General features: G+C 45.4%; 1 protein-coding gene across 8 annotated transcripts in view; it reads right to left on the reverse strand.

The window, feature by feature from the left end:
• Nucleotides 1-6,048: 6,048 nt before the first annotated feature.
• SLC4A11 (solute carrier family 4 member 11) overlaps nucleotides 6,049-25,827 on the reverse strand; it is a 140,563-nt gene continuing 120,784 nt past the window's right edge. For all 8 annotated transcript variants that reach the window (XM_040555156.1, XM_040555158.1, XM_040555157.1 and 5 more), the window contains 5 exons: nucleotides 25,618-25,786; nucleotides 22,464-22,637; nucleotides 17,679-17,874; nucleotides 15,451-15,620; nucleotides 6,049-12,495 (listed from right to left, as the gene is read on the reverse strand). In XM_040555156.1, coding sequence (XP_040411090.1) covers nucleotides 12,432-12,495; nucleotides 15,451-15,620; nucleotides 17,679-17,874; nucleotides 22,464-22,637; nucleotides 25,618-25,786 — 773 coding nt within the window. In that variant the 3' untranslated portion in view covers nucleotides 6,049-12,431. The remainder of the gene's footprint in view (nucleotides 12,496-15,450; nucleotides 15,621-17,678; nucleotides 17,875-22,463; nucleotides 22,638-25,617; nucleotides 25,787-25,827) is intronic.

The following is a 25,827-nucleotide window of genomic DNA, read 5'->3' on the forward strand; positions in this document are numbered from 1 at the left end:
ATTGCCAAGGGGATTATTTTGCAGGAGGGGGGGTTCTTTCCCCGCTCCATGGCTTTTTTCCCCCACCCTGCTGGTAGGAGGTCCTGTGTTCACTTGGCTGGGGGATGAGCCTTTTCCTTACCCCAGTGAAATGGAAGCAGAGAGGAAAACCAAACCAGGCAGGAGCAGGCAGATTACTCCACCAGCTCCCCTCGCTAAATGCTTCGTGGGTGCTTTGGTGCTGGGATTGCTCCGGTTTTTAAACCAGGGGCAAAAGCAGGGGAAAGGAGTCTCCTCTGGGGGGGACGACAGCGCGGGTCCCATCCTGCACCCCTCCGGAGAGGAGCACACGAGCTGCTTGCACACTTGGGACGTGTTTCCCGGAGCCCTGCCGTGTGCTGAGCACTTGGGGAACACGACGAGCGTCGCCTGAAGCAGCTGCCTCCAGGGCAGGCTGCGCTGAAGCTGCGCCTTCCTCTTCCTCGCTCTCCCAGTTGGGGATGGTTTTGCGTTAGGGGTGGATTTCCCTCTTGCTGTTTGGGTAGGGGATAGGACGGGCGGGATGTGTCTGATGCCCAAACAACCTGCCGTCCCCATCCTGACACCTGGTGGAAAAACTCGCCCTGCGTTTCCAGAGAGAAAGGCAGGGCCGCAGAGCTCCCTGCCGCGGGACGGAAAGGTTTTGCTGCCTTGAAAAACACAAAAATTCACCCCCAAAATAAGCTCATCCGGCTGGGAGGGGTTTTTCCAGCTTCCCTGGAAGTGCTTTTAAAGCAGATGAACATCGTGGCCCCTCTGCTCTGGCTCACCCCCCCTATATGCTGCCTATGGTAGGGAGCCTGCAACAGCTTCAGGGAGCAGGATTAACATCCCCCTCTCCCCTCCCAGTCCCATTTTTGTAGGATCCAGCCTACGTTTTATCCCTTCCAACATTCGTGCAGCTCGGGGGAACTCCAAAAGAAGGGGTTTTACCCCTTTTCCAGGGGGAACGAGCTGCTCTGACAATTCAGTAAGTGGCAAAAGCCCTGGAAAAGGACACACAGCGAGCATCTGGGGGCATCTTCCCTGCATAGGGACTGACAGCTGATTTTGGGGAAAACAGGGGGGAAAAAGCCAATCGTTGTGTGAGGGAAGGATTAAAAATAATAATAGTAATAATTAAACTTTCTCCTCGCTGAAAGCCTTAGCGCAACATTTCTCTAACTGCAGGCCGTGATGACCTTGCTAAGACACTTGCTTCTGGGGCACTCTGGGAAGCACTAATTGCATTTAATGGCAATTAGGGGAGGAAGTGGGCAGGGCACCTTAGCTTCTAACTGCAGCTTTGGCTGGGCAGGGAGCAGAGGGCTGGGGGAGCTGGGCTGCTGCTAGAGAGCAATGGATGAACCCAGCAGAAAATAAAGCTGAAGATGCCAAGTAGCCAGGGTCCAAAACCCTTCTTGGAGAGCAAGGCAAGGGTTTGGAGAAGCAAGTCCGGGTTCAGCTTCTTCGTGTCACACGAAGGCAGTGCCCAAATCTTTGCCCAGATATCTTCCTCCATCTTCACGTACGAGCAGCAATTTTAACTATTAATTGTTCACATTAATTCCTATTAACTCTAATGACAAGGTGATAGGCACGGTTATTAATAGGCAAATGTTGAGAAATCTCATTAACTCCCAGGTCCTCGAGCTCTCAAAGTCTGTGGGATTGGCATCCCAAGGCAGGCATCGCAGGTGTTGACATTTCTCCCTCCGAGCACGCAGAGACTGCCCAGATGGATGAAATTAATCACTTGATGCCTTCAAGGAGCACCAGTACAGCCAGCTCTTGCCTCCAGAGACCCCAGGGAGCATCCAAACCCTCTCAGATTTGGAACCGGAGGGGCTGAACCCACTGTCACAGTGGGGTGGCCAGCAACCTGACCATTTTATGCAGACCATTTTATGCTTTCTGCATAAAATCCTTTTTCCATCAAAGGAAAAGACAAAGTAGATTGGGGAAGCTAATGACCTAATAGTGACTTAAAACACTCGGAGTTGGGTCTCTGATTTATTTTATTTTTTTCCCACTGGACCTTCCCCAAAATAGTCAGAAAAAAAAAAAGAAAAAAAAAAGAAAAGCTTTTGGAAAAAAAGTGCTTTTGGCTATGCTAAAGGCACCCCATGCATGGTGCTGTCTGAGCAGCTGGGGTGCAGTTGGGAAACTCGCAGGAAAACACCGTCCAGAGGAGATGTGCACATAACTCATCTCAGAAAAGCACATTTTTTTGCTGAGCAGGAGAGGGGCTCGCATCGGACGTGGCCACGCTCCCTCTGCTGGAGCCTGCACAGCCTGAAGCTGTCTGCACCCTTGGAAGAGCCCCCAGGGCTCTGAAAGCCACTCTGGGGAGGTTTGGGGGGCAGAAGGTGCCTGTGGGGGGGCTAAATCCTGGTGGGGCTGATGAAGCAAGCAGAGAGAAAGCGAAAAGAAGATTAAATTAAATTAAATTTAAATTTAATTAAATTAAAAAAAATCTAAAATTAAAAATCTAAATCTAAAATTTAAAAAATCTAAAAATCTAAATCTAAAATTAAAGAGGAAAGGGTGAGAAATGAGCATTTAGATGGGGTTTCCAGCACAAACCCTTCAGCCCCACAGCTCTGGCTCGCAGCCCCAGGCACCCATTTGCCAACTTCTCATTAGCAGGCTGCTATCGTTAGAGCTCATTTCTTACTCCAAGTGATGGCCAGGTGGGGGACAAGCTCTGTCTCCACCTGCTGCTCTCTCATCTCCAAGGGCTTGGGTAGAGCCTGATTTCAGGTATCCGCAGCGAGGTGGGTGCTGATTTCATTTTTTGGGGCCGAGATAAAGACAACATACAGCCCTCCTCAGTGAGAGTGCTGACATTATGCCTCCATCCTACCTAAATTTGAGCTGGAGAGCAGCAGGTGGTGCAGAAAAAGCGCTCCTGGGCCAGCCTCTTCCAAGCATCAGCAGGATGAGGCCCGGGGGGGAGCAGCAGGAAGGCTCCCGGGGATGCTCCCCCCCTTGAGCTTGGTGCCCATGTGCCCAGGAGAGCCCCCCGGGGGTGGGCTGGAGGCGTTGTGAGCCTCGGGTGCTGGAGCAAACCTGGCAGCTTTGACAGCAAAAGCACTCCTTGTCTTCTTCTGTCTGTCCCCTAGATGGCACCTGCTCGCAGCAGATTAAATCCCTGATGAAAAACAGGGGGTTTGGGTGCCTGGGAGGGAAAAAAATGCAAAAAACAAAAAAACAGGAAAAAACAAACAAACAAGAAACACCCCAAACACACAATAATAATAATAAAAATCTAGAATTGGAAGCTCTTTTGTCTCTTACAGCTGGAACTTGAGCTACCTGACCCCTGCATTATTTTCATCTGCTTTTCCCTCTGGGTGCATCTCTGGGTGCTCAAATGCCACCGACAGAAGATGAGCCCTTTCTCGGCAGCTTTGCTCCATCTGGGGGCAGCAATGGACCCCCCTGCAGACCTGGCTCACCCCAGGGAAATATTTTTATCCTTTATAGGGATGGGAAGCACAGAAAGGGAGGAATGTGCCAACTATGTTTTCATTTAAAATCAAATCAGGACATCAGGAGGGGAATCGTGCTGACACGCTCCTTGGGTCAGTGAGGAAAGCCCAGATGCAGCCACCCTAAAAGCTCCCTGTCTCTGAGCCCCCCATGCCAAGACCTGCTATAGGGAAAAACCAGTGCTGAGGGTCCCAAAGATTGCATCCGTAGGACCTGGCGCCTCTCTGAGCCCTTTATCCGTGGCATTTTTGGCCAAAGGGTGTTTAATCCCCTCCTGAAAAGCTGCTGGCAGCACAGTGTATGTGTGTCCTGGTGGTGAAAGATAGATGAGGTGGGAGGGGGGAACACGTCCCCATCTCACCCCTTCCTTCCTGAGCTGGGACCTGCACCAACCGGTGCTGACATGCCAGCAGACTATTATTAGGCTTTGCTTTACCAGGACACCTTGCACCTCACAGGGTATGGCCCTGCCAGGCTGCCTGAGGTCGCAAGCAGGTGCCCAGCAGCTGAAGGTCCCCGCAGTGACAGCCAGAGGTGACAGAGGCATCCTGCCCACCCTGTGTCCCCTCCCCGGCTTCTGCAGGCTGCTCCTGTGCCCCCCGCAGGGACCTGGGGCTGTCCTGGGCACCACCACTGTAGGAAGACAGCTGGGAGAGCAAAAGGACATTGCGGCTTTCCCTTGGGGGCTGCTGAATTAGCAAAGTGCCCCAAAACTCTGCGAGGCTGGGTGGCAGCTGGCTTTGCCTTCCCCATGGAACCCAACTGTTCAGAGTTTGTAGGGCCTGACCTCCCTCCCAGCCTCCACCAAAGCCTCACACGTGGCAAAGCCTCCTCCTCATCATGCCAGACCATTGGAGCACCCGGGGGCTTTTGGCTTTGGCAGCCCAGGAGAAGCTTCCTGCAGCATCACACTGCCTTTGCTCACACAGGACCCAGCTCCCCCCACCTCTCCAGGGTGTTCCTTCCCCACACCTCAAAGGGCTCCAGGCAGCCCCCCACTGATCCCAAAACACATCAAGGCCCCCAGACTTCAGGCTGCTCTCACACTCAACAGCCCTCAGCCAGTAAGAGGCATGAGAAGTGGTTCTAGGACCCAGGCAGCAGGGCACCCGCACCTCAAGCTTCCTCCAAAGATATTTAGTCCTGAGTTCTCAGCTGAAAGGGTCATAGAAAGCCAGAGTCCTTGGGAAGAGCTTTCAGCTACATGCAAGGCAGGGGCTGAGTGGCTCCTGCGTATGCCATGTGCTGCTCTCAGAAGTAAGGGCTCCCACAGGTAAAGCCTGAGCCTCTTACTGAGTACAGTTCATTTGAAGTCACTTCTTACAGCCCCTTTCCCCACACATCCCTCCCCAATAGCTTGTCTACATGTATACATCAATATATTTGAAAATGGTCAGCCACCTGGCTTGTAGGGCCATTCATACCAAAGGTGGCCAGCCCTAGTCCTCTGCCTGGAGGAGGAATCCTGAAACCTGCAGAGAGGCAGTGGCTGGAAGTAAGGAGCATTTGCAGATTTGGCTTATCTTCCAAGGAAGCCAGAGACATGGGGCAGTGCTAGCCCAGCCTAGACCCACTCAGTGCACTGTTAAGGTACAGTTATTTCTCATTCTTCCCCATTAAAGCATGAAGCAATCCCATTTTTGGCTATCCAGGCTCCCACCTGTAAGAATCACAGAATACCCCAAGGTGGAAGGGACCCACAAGGGTCATCGAGTCCAGCTCCTAAGCTAGCACATCTCCTTGCACACACAGTTGAGATGCTCACATGCCACCAGTGCTGGGGATTACAGAAATATCTCAGCTACAGGGAGCCCCCAAGCCACCAAAGAAACTCATACACCTGCACTGGGACAAGTCCAAGCTGTGTAGGAAGCTAAAGGTGAAATAAAGGACACCGATTAGGCACAAAGTAGAAATATATAAACAGTACATTTCTTTTTTATTTTCTTTTTAAATACAGAGCTTCCTTATACAATAAAGGAATTCCCTCTCCCTCCTCCCCCTGAGCAACTCTTATCAAAAGAAATCACCCACTGCAAAACCAACACTAGGTAGGGGCATGCGCTTTGGGAGCGTATTTAGCAAGTGCAATATCTATAGGCCATCTCCATAAATAGGAACACGTGCTTTCCCTTCGCTTTAAATAGTTCCTGAGCAGCCTGTGACCGAAAGCTCCTGGTCACCAAATGCAGAAATGTTTAACCAGTTCCACACCATGCGACATGCAGCAGGATAAACCCAGCACACCACAGGCTGCCCGAGCCAAGTGGCTCCGCCAGCATTTGCCTGTGCAGAAGCAGGATTTGAGCCAAGCCAGATCCATCCCGTGAAGGTTTTTCCTCTTGATCACCCCCCCTCGGAGCCCATTCTGCATTTTTGCTCCCTCTACAGAAAGCCTAAGGGGAAAATGAGAGTATTTGAGTTGCAGCCTGTTTCTTAGGTTGGACCAAGGGGAAGGGGTTTGATTTACACTGATACAGGAGCACATATTTCAGGAGAAGGGAGGGTTTTCAAGGGCTAAACTCTGATAATTCCCATTTTTTTTTGGGGGGGGGGGGGGGGTAATACCTGGAAACAAGGTAGAGCTTCACATCAGCGAAGAGGATTGGGGAGAAGCAGAAGAGAACCACTTCTGAAAATAGCAGAGCACCGAGCCCCCCTCACTGCATCAGAGCAGCTCTGCCAAATAAATGCAAGAGGCTGAAACCCTCAAAGGGTCAACAGCACAACAGGCTTCTCACTTCCCAGAGGCTGCCATGCTTGACAGCTGAATCACGCTTTCTCCCATGTGAAGTGATCCACTTAAACCCACCAGGCCCCTCAGAGATCACAGCCAGGCACCTGCTGAGGATGGCCATATCCTGCACACATCCCCACAGCCACAGCTTCCAGATGGGGGCACTTAAACCTGAGCTGCTAATCACACTTTGGCATCACAAGCATTAGAGAAGGGCAGGCAAAGGAAGTTCAACAGTGATGTGAGTCTCTTCAAAGCCTATTTGTGCAGGCTGGGGCTCTGTGCCTTGGAAATTGATGGTGCTGGTCCCAAATTTGAGAAACTCAGACCTACTTGATGCTATGGATATATGCTTTGAAAAACAAGTGGCTAACACTGCTCCTAAGGTAAGCAGTTCATGGAGAGAAGGATACACAGCCTGAGCTCAGCTGTGTCACCCAGATATCCATCAATCCTTCCCATGTCCTTCTGAAATTGGATCCATTGATTACCTGCCAAACAGGTCCCCACACACCTGCACCACGGGCTACATCCTCTGCTCCAGCCCCACATGGCAGGACAAGCCCCGTTGTGCTGCTATTGCTAATACAGACCCTTGCAGAAACCGTCCAAGTCATCCAGTCACATGAAACTTATCTTAATGTGATGCCTGGAAAAAGCACGCTGAGACACTGACTGCTGCTGATAGACCCAGCGACAGAGCTCAGCCCTTTGGCAAGCCTCCCGGGTGCTGCAACTGATGCTCCAGCTGCTGAATTTGATATGCGGATTTTCTGCAAAACCCTGATCACATAAATACATTACTGCCAGAGTTTTTTTTTTTTTAAATGCAGCATAGCTCAAGTAAAAAGGGAGAAAACAGTAAACTTTTTTCCCCCAAACTCTGCCATTTTGTTCACATTTGGGTCTCCCACCTGCAGCCAAGCAAGGGACACTGATGGCCTTTGGAGCAGCAGCAAGAATTGGCCACATGAATGACTGAGATGCCACACGCGTCCCCCTCTTCCACTCAGGGGACTTCAGCTCTCCAAGCAAGCAGATCTTCGCAGCAGAGATGCAGATGGGGAGCAGAAGGCAGCACATCCCCCAGGACACGCTCTTAATATTTCATGTGGCATCAGGATCATGCCAAGTGATCCAAGCTCATGCAGAGTTTTCTACAAGAAAAGGAGACACAGCCAAGGATTGTCTTAGTTTGAAAGGAAAACACACACAAGCTGAAGAGGAAAGTGCTAATTTGTATTTCTGAAGTATGTACTCGGGCAACTCCCTTGTCTGTCTGCTCTTTACAAAATATTGATGGCTCCCTCTTTGCGACCAGATCTGGAGCCACCAGTGTAATGGACAGGGTTTGGTCCTTAAATGCCTTAATTAGATATGAAAACAATTAGAGAAGACTATTCTCTTCTAACATCCACAGGCCTCAGCACAGATAGAAAATGGGGCAAGCCCATCCCATAATGTCTATTTAAGTTGTTTTGGAAGCCTGACAGATGAAAAGAGGACAGCCCAACTGGAACACTGTGCCATAAAGTAATCATCTAACAAGATGCAGAAGACAGTGCAACTGTAGGACAATTATGAATCCTTCATAATTGCTTATTATGGCAAAGCGAGCCCCAAGAGAGCGGCTGCTGCCACGCTGCTGCTCAGACACAGGCTCGAGCTCTCCAGATAAAAACACCCACTCAGCATTTTGGCAGCATTTTCACAGTGGGGACACCAGAGACAACCTTCAGAGAAGGGCTGGGGAGGATGAGAGTTAAGTCAAGAAATTACAGAGGAAGGGGCTTGCACTGAAGTTTTGGGGGAATGGACGCAAGCGATGAGTTTCAGCTAATCCCAGTTTTGCCTGTTAACCTTCAAGGCAGGTAGAAGCACAAAGGACAGATACAGAACAGTGAACAAGAAAAAAGCTTGATCAAGGAATAACATGAACGTGTGCCAATGGATAAAGATGCATGTTTAGTGGGACACAGGCTGGAAAACAGGAGCATTTTGTGACACGGTACATTTCAGGTCCCCTTCATGTTTTTTTTTTTTTGTTTCTGAGAACCCCACAACCCCCCCAAGTGTTCTCCAGGTATATCCAACTTCAACCAACCTCATGTTTCCTTTTGTTTTTCCTCCAAAAAGCGCCCAGAGAACACAGTCCAGCAGCATCTTCTAAAGCAGAGAAATACAATATGCAAAATTTTTACAAAGTTTCTTTTGGTACAGCTGGGAACAGGGGGACCTTTCAGGATGAATTGTTTGATCTACAGCATACAGGTACATGACCATCTACCAATTATTTTTCAGAGCATACCGCTTCATGCAGGTCATCAGGAAGCATATGCCACGTCCCACAGTCGTTGGATTCCTCTTGAAACATTTCACCGGACAGCAGCTCTGAAGCAAACCAGTTGAATTTTGCCCCATCCCTATATCCTTTGGCAGTGATGCACTGACACACATCATCCAACTCGAGTTTGACATTTATTAATAGCTTCAAATGTTGATGCCAGAGAATCTGGGAGGCCGTTGCTAGTGAATTTGTCAGATCTGCTTTCTAAGCAATCCAGAAAGCACTATATCGCCTGTTCAGCAGTCCAGGTTTCACCAACTTCCCTTAATTTACATGAAGAAACATCTATTTCCATACATTAGCGTGTCAACATCTTTGAAGGCAACAAAATAAGTCTCAGACCAACAAAACTATTCAGGTATAAATCCAATTTTAATTGTCAAGCTAATTTCTAGCTCCTACATTCAGTGCAAGGATCAAAACCTACAGGTTTGAGAGCAGAAATTTATTCTATTCCCCGTTTCTGATCGTTTTGGCGACTGTCAAAAGGTAGCTTCCCAAACCCACCCATTTCAGAAGTGCTCCACCACCTCGTGGCTCCAGGTGAACATCGTGGACTGTCAAAAAGCTATCGACATCCTTCAAGCCCATTTCTTTGGCAACAGTTATACATAGCATTGTGCGTATATAAAGAGCTTATAATAAAACTTTGTACATTCTAATTGTCTTAACCTTCACAGAAGTATTAAAGTGCTCGATCAACTCTGAACCACCTCTCCTTCCCTAGTTAGCCTACCTCCTGGAAGCGCCTGCACTTTTGTCAGCAAAACCAGAAGCAAACAAGAGAAAAGGTACGAAAAAATCCTCCGTGGGATCATCACGACCCCTTAACAGCCAAGAGGCCTTGAATCTCACAACCCCTCCTACCCATACATCTAGACACGGGTCCAAAATATGCAAGCAGTTTAAGCCAGCACAGCTTCACTTCGGGAGTCGTGCCGCTCTCCCATCATTTGGTTCTTTGGCCCATGACTTCAGTAGAAAGAAAACTCTGCAAAACAGATTCTATTGACACTAAGAAAAATAAACACCGAAGTCATACTGGTAAATCAACAGCAATGAACAAGAACACCCACCCCAAGAATTGTGATTGCTATCTAAACACCCCCCAGTTAGCTAGGTTTTGAATGATCTCATTTAACAACATTTGACACTATCTGAAACTGACATTTTCAAGTGGTTTTTGATGTTTTCAAGTGGTTTTAAATAGGGGACATTTTTTGGTCCTCGTGAGCTGGGGAGACGGAGGGCACATCTGAGAACTATTTCTGACAACTATTTCTTTTTCTGACAAGACCCACGTGCAGTTCATCTCAACATGCTCTGTTCTGGAGGGAATTTCACCCAGGGCCTCCACTCTTCCTCAAAGAGGACCAGAGCTACTCTCCATCAGGCACATCCTCTGTCCTCCAGCTACAGCATCCACAACGTGGTTCAAGCCACCCCAAAGGGTGACTTCTCCCAGCCAAGAGCTGAGGCACCACAAATGCACCCTCTGGACACCTGCATTTAATAGCTTAACCATAAGATGACACTTCTCATTGTAGTTTTGGTCAATCTGACATCCATGGGAAAAGCACATTATTTAAGCACCATGAGGCCTGTACAATCGCTGTCTTACAACATGCACTGAGCTGTTTGCTGTCACCTGCTCTTTTTCTGTTGACTAGAGATCAGACATGCTTTTACCACCTCCGCCTTCACGCTGCCCTGAAATCCTGTTTGCTGCCTGCTCGTCCTGTTTCTACATGCAGACCTTGGTAAGAGCCATTTGTGATCTCACCACAGAATGACTCAAAGCTAGAAAATATTGACCAAGGCAGTCAGAAACCAGCACAGATTTGCACCTGCTGTCATACCATGGCCAGACACAGCATGAATTACCTCTGCTGCCTTCAAGACCAACTGAAAACCAGAAGTGTTTACCTGCTTTGGTGTACCAGGGCGGTCACCCCGACTCAGAGCCTTCTCAGCATTCCCACAACAATTGGCTGGTGTGACCTGAAGGTCATTCGTGCTGCTGCTTTGCTTGCTAAGAAAGCTGGGGGCTTTCCCCTGGGATAGCTGTAGAACTTACTGGCCATGCCCACAAGGACACATTCTCAGGAACGCTTTCTGCTCTCTTCCATTAAGTATTAATACAAGGATGAAGAGTTTCCGTAAGAAAGTGAAAACGTTTTCAAACATGTTTTAAAACTGTAGGCAACTACATTATGATGCAATACCATCTGATGTTTAGTGCAAATACACCAAATCTTCAGAGGCTTGAGTCTGACTGTTTCAGCATACAAGCATTTTCCCCAAAGCCTTTCTCCCCTCATCACAAAGCTGGCCTTCCCTCATTTTTGCTGTTTTGAAAGTTCATTATCTTCAGAGCTCCACATTTTCCTTAACGCTTTACCTGTGATCTGTAACGTGCAGCAATGGGCGAGCACTGAACTAAAGGGCAGCTGGTTTCACAGTACTTCAAATAAGAAAACTGACCATAGTACAAGCAAAATTAAATAAACTGAACTGTAAAAGACAGAAGTTAAATTCATCCAGAAATATAATGACTAGGAGTGGGGGAAAAATGGAGATTAGCTACAGAACAGAAATAATGAAATGACCAACAAATATTGATTAGGCAAAAGAGGAAAATTTTCATTGCATGCTGTACATTAAAATTAAATGCAAAATTCACACATCAGAGCATCAAGACAGAATGAAGGTCTCAAGCCATGGGAAAAAGAAAGCAAAGGAACACCTTGAACAAAGCAACACATGAACAAAAACAGTAAATGAGCAGCTTTAGAAGGAAAAAAATAAGTGACCATATCTCCAACAAGAAAAAGCAGCACTGAAGCAGAGAACAAGTATATGGTCAAGACATCACAGGTAACACTGATTGCACAAAACACTTGATATTTTGAAAGAATCAGGCCTATTTGTATATCTATGCAAAATATATACACAAATCCATACGTATATATGTACACATAGGCACTACTGTACATATGTATATGCAATCATTAACACAACTGCCCTTTGACAAGTTTCAGCATTTGACTCCAGGTGCAAGCAAGAACATTGCAGTTGTGCAAAACTACACATCTGTATTTGATTACCGAGTGGCAATGGCAGAAAGAACCAAAATAATTCCCAAATAGCTTAGACCCAGATGCAGTTTCACCAATATCACCGTGCGAGCGCAACCTCTGAACATTTCCAGCTCATCTGTAGGAATGAAATATTCATCCAAAGCTGTGGACTGTATCAGTACAAATTAAATCTGCTTCTAACCCTTCTGCTAGTCAGTCTGAAGAGACAGCCAGACATCTCTCCTGACAGTGGTTTACCATGAGGCCATCCTACCTGGAATACTAATTCGGTAATACTGGATTCATGGGAAATAGAATTCAAAGGCCAGAACAGGACTGTCATTCTGTAAGAGAAAGGTCAGTTGCTGTCCTTAGAGTGTTTTGGAAAAAAGGGACGTGGTGCATAAAAAAGGGATTTCTTCCCCCACCCCTCAGACAAGGGAACACATGACAGCTCTGAATGCATACTCCAACTGTATGGGCATGCTGATCTTTGGGGATTCCAGTTTTGGGATGTGGAAAGTAGCATTTCCATAGAGCTTGCTTGCCTCACAGCTCCAAAGAGCATTAGCCTCTCAAGTCCAAGGCTGTTTTGGTCTGACACTTCAATGCTCAATTGGTCTTTGATATGTGCATTACCAATACCATATTAGAGCAGAAAGAAAGTGGTGAAAGAAAGAACTGCAGATAGATTGTTCTACGCCTCGGCAAAGCCGCCCCATCCTTCCAACTCTGAAGGAGCCATCCTCACTGCTCCGTGTGTGGCAGACCCCGTTTAATGCTCTGCATCCATAGCATCCAAGTACTTGGCTTCGATGATTCTAGGGAGCAGGTTATACCTAAGATCGAACAATAGAGAGGAATTAGTTTTTTTTTTAACCACCGCGTAACATTTTGTCTGTCCCAAGTCTGTTTGATTTTCCCATGGCTGTGCTCTTGGTTTGTGCTGGGGTGGCAGGCAGTAGCTTCCTGCTTCCCCAGTTTGCTAGTGGATGCTTACTTGCCAAGAATCACCATTTATATTTGATTTACACTTTCTTCAGCACTCTTCCTACAGTTTCCCAACATAAAACCCCACCTGATACAGCCTTAAATCCATTACAACAGTGCAAACGCCATTCATTGAGAGCTCACAGGAGAAACCCCTGAAAATTTATAGGGCTGGCTCAAAGACCAGGGTACAAAGCTTATTTGTCTTGCACTTCCCCAGTCCTCCAAGTACCCCAGGTCACTCTTTCCAGCTCTTCTCACAATGCAGCTTTCCTGGCAACTCAGAAGTCTTTTGAAAAGCACTAAATATATCAGCAAGACTTGAGACCGAGGTGAGAGACTGAGCAGGGCCGTGACATTCACTCCTCCAGCTCCATCCCTACCTGGTATCTGTTTTCCACTGGGTCATGGAGGTACTGGTTCCTTTGTTTTTGTAGTGGTTTGCTTGCATGAACATCCTCATGAATTAATGTATTTGGGTGAGAAAGGAAAGCCACTGTAACAATATATTATGAAGTTGCTCTTGTTAAATCCTACTGCACAGTTGTAGTTTGACACCTCTTACTTAAGGAAGCTATTCTTCAGCTGTTAAAATAGGGCACAAAGTGCTAGAAAGCCCATTTAAGAGCTGGGAGGGCATTTTCAATAGCTAGACAGAGATCCCAAAGAGCACTTACTACTGAGAAATACCAGTATCTGCTTAGATCATCCTGCCATGAAATGAAATGCTTGAGAGCTGTGGAAGCACAGATAAACCTCACAGAGAACTTGGAAAAAAAAAGATTCCTGAGAAACCTTAAGTACGCCCCAGAGCAGGGATTAGAGTGTAGCCAAAAACTAGTCAACCCCAAAGCTTTGAATCAAACCCAGAAATTTGGGATACCAAACAAAAATCATTTTCTCCCAACTGGCTGTTCCACTGCAGTAAGTCAGTATGAAAGGTAACAGATATTAGTGACTATCCCAGTGGAAAAAGATTGGTCCCCTAGCTGATGATGATGCAAATCATGTATTTAATGCAGTAGGATATAGAAATGTGTCCTTGAGGCAGACAAATATGGCTGGTTTTCTGGATGGGACACTGAGCCATAACTCATTCATCTGGGTTTGTTTCTTTACTTTGACCCCTGGCTATTCTCCCATCACCTCCTCCTACCTCTACTTTAAAAAAGATTTCACTTTTCCTACTCTGCCTCATCTATTTAGAGTGCCAAATCTTCATGAAAAAGTCATCATTAGCTACAGAGCTATGCATCATGGTGCTGCCTTCTCAGCTGGAGCCCAGACTCCAGCTTCATGCTGCCCATGAAGGCAGCAGAATTCAGAAAAGGGAAGCAGAGGACAAATTTCTGTATTGTACCAGGTAGCAGTACCATGTTCCCCTTAGCAGCAAGGCTAATTAAAAAGGCTATTAGGAAAAGCTGCTCTGGAAAGAGAAACAAGTCAGCAACAGAGATAGGATAGGATGACAGTATCTTATTTACTGAAAAAAGATACATTTGCATGACTAAATTATCTGTCATCACAAAATCCAGTTCTCTGACACAGCGCTCTCCACAGTAACGTTACAATAAATCTGTTACCCGAACATTTGGCAAAAAGCATCTCAGGTTTTATTTGCTATACTGAGCTGCTCCATGCAGACTTGTAATTCCCACAAGGCTCAAATCATCCAGCATCATAAAGTATCTGCCCGCCATTTAACTAGGCATCTAAAGTACCACCTATGTGAAGGGTGGGTGAGACACTCCTACCATAAGAACAATCATTTCAGTGTTCTCTACACTTTTGTCCATTTATAAAACCATGCCCAAATAGCTCCAGCAGGAGCCTGTCAAAAGCCAGGGGAGTTCTGACATTTGCTTTTGTTTTAGAAAAACTGGATCCATCTTCACCACCCAAGGAAAATGCCACAGCAGCTGCCTTTGCAGATTATCACATTGGTAGCCCTGAACTTTCAGATCAAATGGAAAACCTCCAACACTGCAAGCTCAAAGACAATCAGATAGCACTGGATGCCACAGGTCTAAAAATAATCAAGTGGACTGGAAACACATCTGTTCTCTCCAAGATCTTATTAGGGCTTCTAATTACATCCAAATAATGGAGAAGACAGCATGAATGATTTGACTGAAGAATGATGGGCAGTCACTGTTTAATGAACATTAGGGAACAAGTTCAACTCCTCAGTAATTCTCTCTCAAAATTGCAAGATAGTGTGCTGTCCTCCCAGCTTTACATTAGACACATTAAGATTATACCTGGTCTATTTGACCTGATTATTTACAATGGCATTCAGCAGTGATCTTATAGATGACCTGCACAGCATCACAGCACTAAACAAATGATATTTGCATTCATATAGTGCAAGGGAAAGTTCCCAGCTCTGCCCTCTCTGAGCACAGGTCTTAGGAAATCAGACTACAAAGAAAGAAGGAACATTACCAATACCAATAGATGAAAGGCTCAGACCACAGCTTCTCACAAAGACATCTCACAGACACTACAAAAGGAGAGCCATTTGCCTCTTCACCAGCTAGATATGTACCTGTCAGCCCACCTCCCCTCTGCACAACAGCCAGGTAAAATCACAGGCTTTGTGCTATTCCTCCTCAAGTCGTTCTGGACTATTCCTCCTCTTGCAGGTGGAAGAGAGGTCACCATTATCAACTTCCAAGGTCTGGCTGCTCAGGAGAATACTGGATGTCCTTCTAGACCATTCAGATTTCCAGCAGTCCAAGGCAGAAAGCAAAGTGCATGGGAGACAAAAATACAGCCAAATTTTGCTTGGAAAAGTTTCATACCTGATTGGGATCATTCCTATCATGATGAGTGGGAAGATCATCTTCATGTAGGGCAATGGCGACATGCCAAAACCACAGAGAATAAGGAGCTGCAGGACCTGCAAGCCTGTGAAATAGTGAATCTTCCTCTGGGGCACTCTGCGGATGTAATGTGTCGGAGGATAAGCAGTCTGCAAATAGAAGAATAGCATCTTAGACACAAAGCAACCTGGACTCAAGAATATAGCACACAGCACAAGCTTTTAAGGAGGTCAGTTTACATACACTGCACCAACAGTCCTTAATACGTTCAACAGCTGAACACAGGGTTTGTAGGGTTAAAGCACAAACTACAGCATTGGCAACAACATGCAGATGACTGGGCACTAGAAACCTGGAGGAGAAAACATGCCACACAACTAAGATTGCCTTGGGGAGCATCTGGAGTGCAAGAAAAATATCTCGATAAGTATAGTAATGAGATTCCCCCGAGTAGGATTATCAGGGCTTTGCAGCAACATGTGAAGTGCCTGTGGGGGTGTGCAGAGGGTGATGGTAAACAGATACGTTCAAGTGTTGGTACTGCTGGATGGTTTCTCCACCTGAAATCCAGCTCCTCATCATTTTAAAACCTCTCTCTTGACCAGACTACGCTTGTCCTGGTGGTCCCATTTTCCAGCTGAACCCTGGTAGGGGAACAGCAGGAGATGAGATTGTGGAGGTGCTGGAAGAGGCTGTACTCAGACTGTAATGATTTTCTCAACTGATGTCAACTATTCATTTTTGAGAAAGAGGAAAAGTGACATTAATAAGCTAAATATCACTCGTGGTTTCCTCTGACAGTTACTTGCTCATGTCTGAGCACAAGCTTTGACTCACTGTCTATACATCAATGAAGAATATGAGCGACTGTCTGCTGGCACTGATACAGGCTCAATGGATTTCAGATTATGCCATGACTCATTAAAAGGTTTCCAGAAGAGGGGGGAGATCCATATTTGAGAATATTTTTTAATTTTCCAAACTGAAGCTTGGAAAATTCCACGCATAATTTGTATTAAAACCAGAAGTAGTAATCCACATACATCAGTAACTATTCAATCTCCACTCAAATCAACATGACAATCGTAATCTTTACCCAGATTTCACAGTTTTAACCTGAGATGTAATATCAGATCAAGAAAGATTAGCAGAAGTACAGAGCCAAATGTTGGGCTTATTAAGCCCTTGACCCTTGTTACATAAGAAGGTGAGCTGGAAACTCATTATTGCTCCAGGTACCGCCTACGCTGCGAACGGGTGCCTTCTTTGCACTTGTAATACAGATGGCTTGAAAGCAGATCTCCCAGATTTGTTTTCATCCCACATCAGAAGCATTTCAATAATGCAAGTCATTCCATTTCGAGTCTAAAATCCTACCTCGTGGCGCTTCACACAGGTCAAAACAAAAGTGTAAAATGAGGCAAAAATGACCTTTCCTGAAGCTTTGTTGTAGAAATCAAGAGTCATCATTATGCATCTTTATTTTTTTTTAAGCTGCACATACTCTGTAGCTGACAGACACCACAGGAGGTTTTTAAGACTTAAACACCATGCATGCAGTGGGCAATAATTCATGCAGCTTTATTTTGAAGGTAACATTTGAATGTAATTTTGTTTGTGCTCTATATAGAGAGTTTAGGGGGTGTCTTCCCAGGTAGCAGCTCTCCCAGCTGCATCCATGCACTCATTTTTGCCTCCTGAAGAAAGGTGCTCCAGTGCAATTCTGGAGCAGGCTAAGAAGAGCAGGATTACCTGGGACAGTGCTCTGAACAGGAAAGCTTAAATGCCTTTACAGCAGGGAAAATGCAGAAAAAAATTATGCAGAATTTGAGAGACACATGAGATGCAGTACAATTCTATGAACAATTAAGCTACCACCTTTTTCTACCCAACAAAAACCTTGCCGCTTTTGTTGTTTGACACTGTTATTCTCCTGCTTGTTTATCTGCTTCAATGCAAAAGATTCCTTTTGCTCACATCTCAGTGGCAGCCAGACCCATCAATTTTCACTCCCTTTTTGCAGAGAAAGATGAAATGAATATGCAAGGTGCAGGCTGAAGATAGAAGCCAGCCTCCTGAGCTTTGGAGGTAACCCCATTCCCAACACCATCAGCTTCCCATGCCATGTTAGCTCCTGACACTGCTTGGTCCCAGGATTGTAAACATGATTTCTCTACCCCATAGGGCTGGTGCACCACTTTGTGTACCTGTTCTTTGAGCAGGAGGGCCACCCTCTCAAAGAGCTGGTTCCCATCAATGGAAGTCAATGCGATGTAGAGGAAGAGGCCGTAGAGGACTGGTTTCGGGATCCATTGGAGAGGAAAAGGGAGGAGCAGGAGCGAAAGGCCAACCAAGAAGTTGGCCACTAGACTTGTCAGCCGGGTCTCCTTCACACTCACAATCCTAGAAGCATGAAAACAGGAATTAGGGGAGAAGGATAATACCCTGATACCCACATAAGCTTATTACTTGGGCTCACAGCTCAGCGTAAGCACGGGACACATACCACTCGGGAAAGGGAAACTCATCTCCAGCGCACTGAGATCAGCGCTTCTGGCCCCGTGCTGACACCGAGAAGGCAGAGCTCTGCTGGATCCGGGCCAGGCACTTAATCCATAACTCAAACAGAGCACCTGGAAAAACGCCAAATTCCCCTTCTCCAAAGCTCCAACAGATCCTATCCTGAACTAAATTGCCCTCTAAGCTAATTCCGTTTAGCACATTGTGAGAAAACAGGCAAGAATCCTCTTTCTGGGCACTAATCCTTCCCTTGATTTACCCAATGGATATGCAATTGGCTTCCATCCAAAAAGAAAACTCATTGACTTCTACAGGAACTAACGAACCTCCTGTAAGAAAGAAAAAGTGGGTCTGCACTCTGCCTGAGAGTCAGCACTTTTGATGTACATGAGGATCTCCTTGTTTATATGGAGGGGAATATTGAGAGCACTATGCAGGGAGCTAGAAGTTTAATTCTGCTGTGAATTATAGCAGTTGTGCTGCAAATTGCCTATTACCATGCAAAACGTGTAATTAATTAATGCAAATTTTCTGGAGTTGACAGACCACAGATTGATTTTTTTCTATGGGAATAAAAGACTGACAGGAAAGCATGCAGCAACTTTCAGAGCCTACTTAGGAGTGAGGGAAGGTTGTTTTGTTTGCACTCCCACTAAACCTATGAGCATTTCAGTTTAGTTTGAAAAAAATTATTAGAAACAATAGGAGGAAATAAAGTTCTCATCTCTCAAGAGTGCTTAAATAGAGAAAAGGGAGATTCTTAAAGTAATTTTTTTTGAGAAGATAAATCCACCAATTCAGTGGATAAGCTAGTGAGTAAATCCCCTATTATCAGGTGAAATTCTTGTCACAGGCTGTTTTGGTGTCATCTACTGGCCTCATTCCCTGCATGCAAGACCTCCTCCTGAATTAACCCCCTACACAAAGTACTCTGAGGATTAACATAAGAGCCAGCCTCAAGATCTATGAAAACACATTTCCCTTTTTAAATATGTACTGCTGGCGCTTCATAATCCCTTCTGTCCTAAAGAAGATTGCTTCACAGTGAATTCTTTCAATATTAAGTTTGAGTCTTCCGTTTAAGTAAGGTCAGGTCAAACTGTTTATATATTTAAGAATGCAATGAAGTTGTGAGGGGATGGAAGGAGGAGTCTTCCACACCTGCATTTAGAGACAGAGGGAAATAACAGCCTAAGGTTTGCTCTTAGCATTTGGATAACAGGAGAATTAACATGAGACCTAAGGAATAACAGATATTGTTAACAGAGCAAAGTCACGAGGACAACGCTTGAATTCCTTAGTGAGTAATGGGGCAGATTGTACACAGTATCCAGGATTGTCAAAAGATGCACAAAAGATACACAGAAGGTATTAACCTCTAAGTAACCCCTCTTCCTCCTCCCCAGCTATATTTATACAGCAGAAACCACAGGTTTCCTCCTTCCAAACACACTTGTTCAGATGCTCTTACAAGTCTCTTATGTCTAGACATCCTTGCCCATGCCTAGAGAAGCCAGAGGACTGCAGAGCACTTCTTTCCTCTGTTATCTGCAAACTGCTCTTGCCAGCTCTGGAAGAACTGGGACATCAGCTCGGTGGATATAATTTGGCATCATTTTCACAGCCTCCAGGCCTGTATCACCACAGAACAGAAGTCTTGAGATGAGAGAGAAAAGCAAGCTTTAAGTGCAACTGCAGGGGCTAATTCAGACTAATCTGATAACACAATAAGGAGCAGGCAGACCACTTTAGCACTATCAAAACCACTATGAGCCTCTCAAGTGCCACCGTAAAGCAGAATGGAAGGGATACACTAACTGATTTAGCCGTCCAGGTACAGCAAGAGTTCCCCTGACTTTGTCTTCAGGCAAACTACAGAGGAATTATTCATTTCAGAAAAGAATTAACCCCACTTCTGGGGATGCTTGTGACCTGAAAACAGAGCACTCATACATCTGCTGGGTTCCTTGTGAGTGAAGCAATGGAAACTGAAGTGCTTGGGATCAACGTTAAATGCAAAACCATAACATTGCAATCAGATGCAAGCCTGAAAGGACAGGAACAGAACAGCCCAGAGTAGCAGCCCTTTGGTAATGGATTTTTGAAGGCCATGAACCTCTGTCTTCTCTTGGGGATGGAGCAATCAGCACTGGAGTGTTTGATCACATACAAGTTCTGCAACTACTTCTGTCACCTCTTACTAAAGTAATCTGGAACTCCTTATCAGAAGATTAAGTTGCTCATAATTTATCAAATTTGAAATCTTTAAAGCTCAACTTCAGAGCCTCAAGCTGGTCTTATGCTAACTTTGGCACCTTTCTTATTTCCAGCATAAGGACATCTACACAATCATGTTAAAGTAACAGAAGCAACCCTGCAGCTCCTGTGTGTTCAGAATCTGGTTTAGCTCTTGAGGAAAGAGTTCCAGAAAGCCTGCACTGCAATGGAAATGAAGCCATTAATGGAGATTAAAGAGCATAATCCAAGCTCATTTCCCTAGAATCCTTTAATAAGGCTAGCATGGGATTAACCATTCCCAGTCTCCTCCATGTGCCGGATGAGAGCCTATTTGCAGATTGCCAGATCAGCTCACAGGCTCAAGTGGTTACTCCACAGGGGACAAAAGTTTGCTTTCATTTTGATAAATCTTTATTCTTGTTTATATCATCGTCCTCACTGAGAGCTTTGATTCCAGTGAGGAGAGGAACCTGCTAGGGGAGCCAACACAAAGAACTCCTGATTTCTAATTGAGCTTCAGTACATTTGCTTTTCCAGCAGAGCTGACTACGAAAAATACGACAACGTTGCACAGATCCTCCTGTTCATAGCTCACTGCTTTTCAGAGAAACAGCAACTTTGGTCTCAAAGGCAGTTCAGATGATTAGGAAACTCTTGTTCCTGTCTTCACTCCCTATATCCAGTTCATTGCACTCATTTATGTACCAATTTGCCTCCAGCAGAGCAAGAGCACTCTGAGACTAGTTCATCCCTCAGCCCTTTTTAGGGTAATCGCTGGAGCCACATTCACATTAACATGGCCAGAGAGGGTTCTCGCATGGTCTTTTGGGGAAACTGGGTGACAAAGCATGGGACAAGCGCAGAAGGTAGTCCTTAATTCAGACAGGTAACTGGGCTTCGTCAGGAAGAAGCCGAGTGCAGAATAAAGACAGTGGGTGGCAAAAGAAAAAACCACCAGGTATTAAAAATCAACAATAGAAGACAAAAGGGAAGCTTGGCTCATAGGTTTCCAAGGATAATTTCTGCATCTCAGAAACGTAGAGCAGAGGTATTACAGAACAGAACATGAACACCACGAGCACCAGCATGGATTAAAACCCTACAGAGCTGTTTTAAGCAACTCAAATTTTATATTTTTTCCCCCTGAGGTAGGGCTTAGCATTGATTCAAGACAAAGATATAGTTGTGAGAGCAACTAATACTAATGGAAATAGGATCCCAGGAACTAATATACCATGAAAGGACTGCAAAAGCACTGCAAGGAGCAGCTGGACTCAGCAGTTTCCGGATGTGGCATGTGAAATCAGCAATCTGAAAGGCAGCCATGCCAGGTGGGGCTGGGCCAGAAGACACCAAGAACAGCATAAAGGCAAAATGGAAATTAAAAGGCAGACCCACTCCACCTCTTGAAATAAATGACCACTTAGCCTCACTTTTGGTAAGCAGTAACTCCAAAAATGGAAACCAAGATGAGATAATTAAAACTAATGGCATGTGAGTAGAAATTACCACTTCTGAGGTAAAAGCACTCAAGTGTAATGTACTGAGATCAAGCAGACCAGATAATCTCTGTTTTGGAGGAGGTTTCATAAGAAGTTGGATTTTTTTTAAATAGGTGTCTGATAAGAAAGCATTTGACAACTTCAGACAAAAAAACTTGCCTTAAAGAAAAAGACATGACCCAGGCATGGTTTCATTGCTGTTTTTGCTTAAAACACAATAGAATTTAATAAGCCTTTCCAAAAGATGGTGGAAGACTCTATGGGAGCTCTCAAATAACACTGCATTTTTCCCACCCCTTGTAATAACCACCAGACAGGTCTAATGCAATGAATCAGACTGGATTTTTTCTGGTGAAGACATCTGGAAAAGTCTGGCCAGAGCATCTCCTCAGCTTTCTACAGGGATAAAACCAAAAGAGGCCTTGGCTGACTCTTTCACAGGACAATCTACACCAGAGTAGGCTGAATCCTTTCAGGCTACTTCCAGCCACTGATAGGAGCACATATTTGCGGCTCTCCTAAAACAAGTGCTTTGGTGAAGGGGAATAAAACAGTAAAAAGCCATGGTGCAAGAAGTGGCTTCATTTGGTTTGCTTTTCTTTCCACCCTCATCTTGGAAGACACTCAAGACAAGAGCTAGCTCCCCAACCATGCATCTTGCTGTACCCAAAGGATAAGGAAACCACAGATCAAAGTGAAGTGATCCAAGATAATTCTGTGGTTCCTACTTACGTCTCATAGATGTGTCCATTTTCAACCCTCTCCTCTACATAGGCCAGAGCACGGACATGCATCGGGGAGTGAGGGAAGGCGGCGTGGATCCATGGGAGGCCAAAGACAGACAGCCCCGTGTTGATCAGTGCAACAAGCAGGAGGTCCCAGTGGTAGGCTGTTCCCTTCACCAACCTGAAATGGGTTTGTGTTGACATGTTACACCTGGTGCTAACGGTAACAGGGCTGCTCTGGCTGAATCTGAGCTGGAACACTGAACATCGAAGTGCACTTCCATGCACAGAGTGATTTCACACGCCTCCTGCTTTACAGAAGGCATTACTTGAACACGAATGGTAATGAAACTTGCTAGCTTTCTCTCAAAGCGATCATCTTCTGGAAAAACAATGAGCAGAAAGGCAACCCACAAAAGTAACAGCCCACAAAAATTACATCAGCATTTTGCCATTACATTTATTACTGAGTCCACTCAAGATATAAAGTATACCTGCTAGCAGAGTCCTCAGGGGCAGTGGTTTGAAACCTGGGCACAGGCTGCCAAACTAGCAATGCTGAAGTTTCCCACCTGCCTTGCTTCTAACCCTGATCTCCTTCCTTCCCCACAAGCAGACCCAGGAGCTGAACACATGCTTGGTACACTACAGTAATCCCCCACAATTATCACTACTGCATAAGAAAATAGGAGAAATGTATTAAACATCAACTCTTCCTCAGTAGTCAGCCAAGTAGACACGCTCCTAACTTGGGGATGCTACCTTGTGTTCACCAATTTTGTTAGGTGAGGGTGAAATTTGCAGCCTCCACCAAGGAGTCAGCCACATCATTCACTTTGCAAGGACTTCAAAGAGAGCAGCTGCTAACAGCGAATGTGCACCTCATTTAACCTCACAATTTTTGCAAGGTTTGTCCCCTTCATGAACACGCTCATCTGGTACAAATTTCTCAGATGCTTTTAGTAATTTTAGATGAAGGCTGGGGAAAGGTCTCGAACTTTGACACCCAAGTTAAAGGTCCATAGCCATGTTTCTGTCCCTGGGCTGAACCAGGACACAGACAGCAATTGAGCTCACCCTTACACAACACAAAGGATCAGCTGAATCAATCTCCAGACACCAGAAACTGGAAGAATGAGCTCAAACACTTTTTAAAGTGTCTTAATGCAGCCCAGTAAGGCTCAGTTCAGTACCTTACAGACTTGGAACCACCTGAGATGCTCTAGGAGAGTAGGTGCCTGGAGCCAGCAAACCACCCAGCACATCAAGAAGATTCATGCCTTGTTGGGTCATGCCTTGTCTCAAAACAGCAGCAGATGCCAACGTTTGAGCAGCAGAAATCTTGGGTGGGGATCAGTTTTGGAACAAAGACTTGTCTCAGTGAAAGTGCTCCCCTCCACAGACTAAGGCCACGGGGTGACTAGGTCAGATGGATGTCTACACTGCCTCTGAAGCTGGAAGGTGCTGGCAGGAAGGGTGGGATTCAGTAGGGTTGTACACGCTTCCTGCTTCAGCTTACACTTGGAAAGCATGGCCCCTGCCCATGTGCAAATTTCTCAGAGAAAAGGCATCTCCCAGCTTCCCCAGGGCTATCATTTGATTGTCCTGGCTGCTGTTTTCAGAGGTTTTTCTATGTACAAAGGCCAAATGTCTAATACCAGCATCATTTTAGTCCCCTTGGAATACTTGTCTCAGTCTTGCAGCACTACAAGGTATATGTACGCTTTGAACAATGGGTGGGCTCCACTGAGCATCTGTCTAGGTCAAGATGCACACAACAGCTCTAGGTGCCTTATCCTGGGTTATCTTCACACTGCTCAAACAGCCCATTATTCCTTAGACTGTCCCATACGCTTGCTTTGATTATTCTTTGGCAAAGCACATCAGTGTACTTTCAGGCAAGAATATTTTCCCTGTTTATTCTACAGGGAAAAATCACTACATTTGGTAAGACACCAAAAACATGTTCTCTGTTTGGCTGGGATAGGCGATGGAATTTTTATTCTGTGATGGCACCACAAACACAAGCTGTCAAGTTCTATTTTTTCTCCCTCTACAAACCCATGCCCTGATACCTGATCAGCATAAGCTCTGCCTTATATACAATGCTATGAAAAACACTCCAGAACTACAAAGAATGTTTTACACTCCTTAAAAACACTGTAGAGGAAAACACCAAAGTTTGAGAAAACCCCATTCTAGGAAAAAGATGACCCACTTACATTACAGATGTACGCAACACTAACTAAAAGGGGATATCTAACTAAAAGGGGATATAATCAAGATGAGGAAAAAGAAATGGTCAAACAAAATCAGATTAGCATAACTGAATTTGAGCTTGTCTTTTCTGCCTGCCACAATTCAGTGCCACTCCAGCTGTAACATGGAGAATGCTAATGTGCCATGCAAGGAGAAAACCCTCCCACACACTACATTAGCGGAAAAATCCATGGTAGTTTCCCTGAAAAAGAAGTCATACACATTCACTCTTGAGATCATCTGATTGCAGTTCGCAGAAAAAACAAAGGGAATATTCTAATAATGTAACATCTCTACTCAAGTTTATGCATAAATCAGACCTACCAGATAAAAATGAAACTACAATAGATATGTTTTACCTCACTTCTACATTCTCTAATAGAGTTTAATAGCTTCAAACTCTTCTTCTCTTAATTTCAACTGCAGCGTATGGTACTATGACATTTGTCCAGGTCACTCTTCCTTTTCAAGGAGTTCCCTCTACTGCAAGAGCAGTGTACATTTCCCCGAGGGTCAGACGCTCCCTAAACATCTGTTGGTACATCCATAAATCTCAAAACATACCAAATATCTATATAATGTTCACAGAGCAAAGAAGAAATGGGCTGAGGTGGTAAGGTCACTGATGCTTTGAATTTTTGATTCACCACTCCAATATTGGGTTTTGGGGATGGTGATGACAAGTTCTGTCAGAACATTCCCTGAATGTTTTCCAATATTCTGGTAGCTTTCCCAAAGATAGCCTGAACGGAGAGGAGTTTAATTGAACAGCAAGGTGGAGAACATAGTGCTACAACAACAAATAACAGCTCGTTAGCTGAGATCCCATTGACCTACAGCAGTGCTAGGAAGAGGCTTGAGAACGCACCTCCATAACAGGAGAGGCACGCCGAAAGCATTACCTGTTCTCCGGGGCATTTGTGAGCGATGCCACGATGTTCTGCTCTATGAAGAAGAGCATTGAGAGGAGGAACCCCAGCCCCATTGCACTCATCACCGACCCAATGGAGAGGGACTGGACTGGGGCCAGCACAAACAAGCTCTCAGATGGGTTGTAGTTAAATTTAGACACTGGAAAGAGGAGGGGAGTGATGTTAGGATGCACTTTCTTG

This window comes from Cygnus olor, chromosome 4, assembly GCF_009769625.2.
Source record: "Cygnus olor isolate bCygOlo1 chromosome 4, bCygOlo1.pri.v2, whole genome shotgun sequence".
In the NCBI taxonomy this organism is placed as follows: Eukaryota; Metazoa; Chordata; class Aves; order Anseriformes; family Anatidae; genus Cygnus; species Cygnus olor.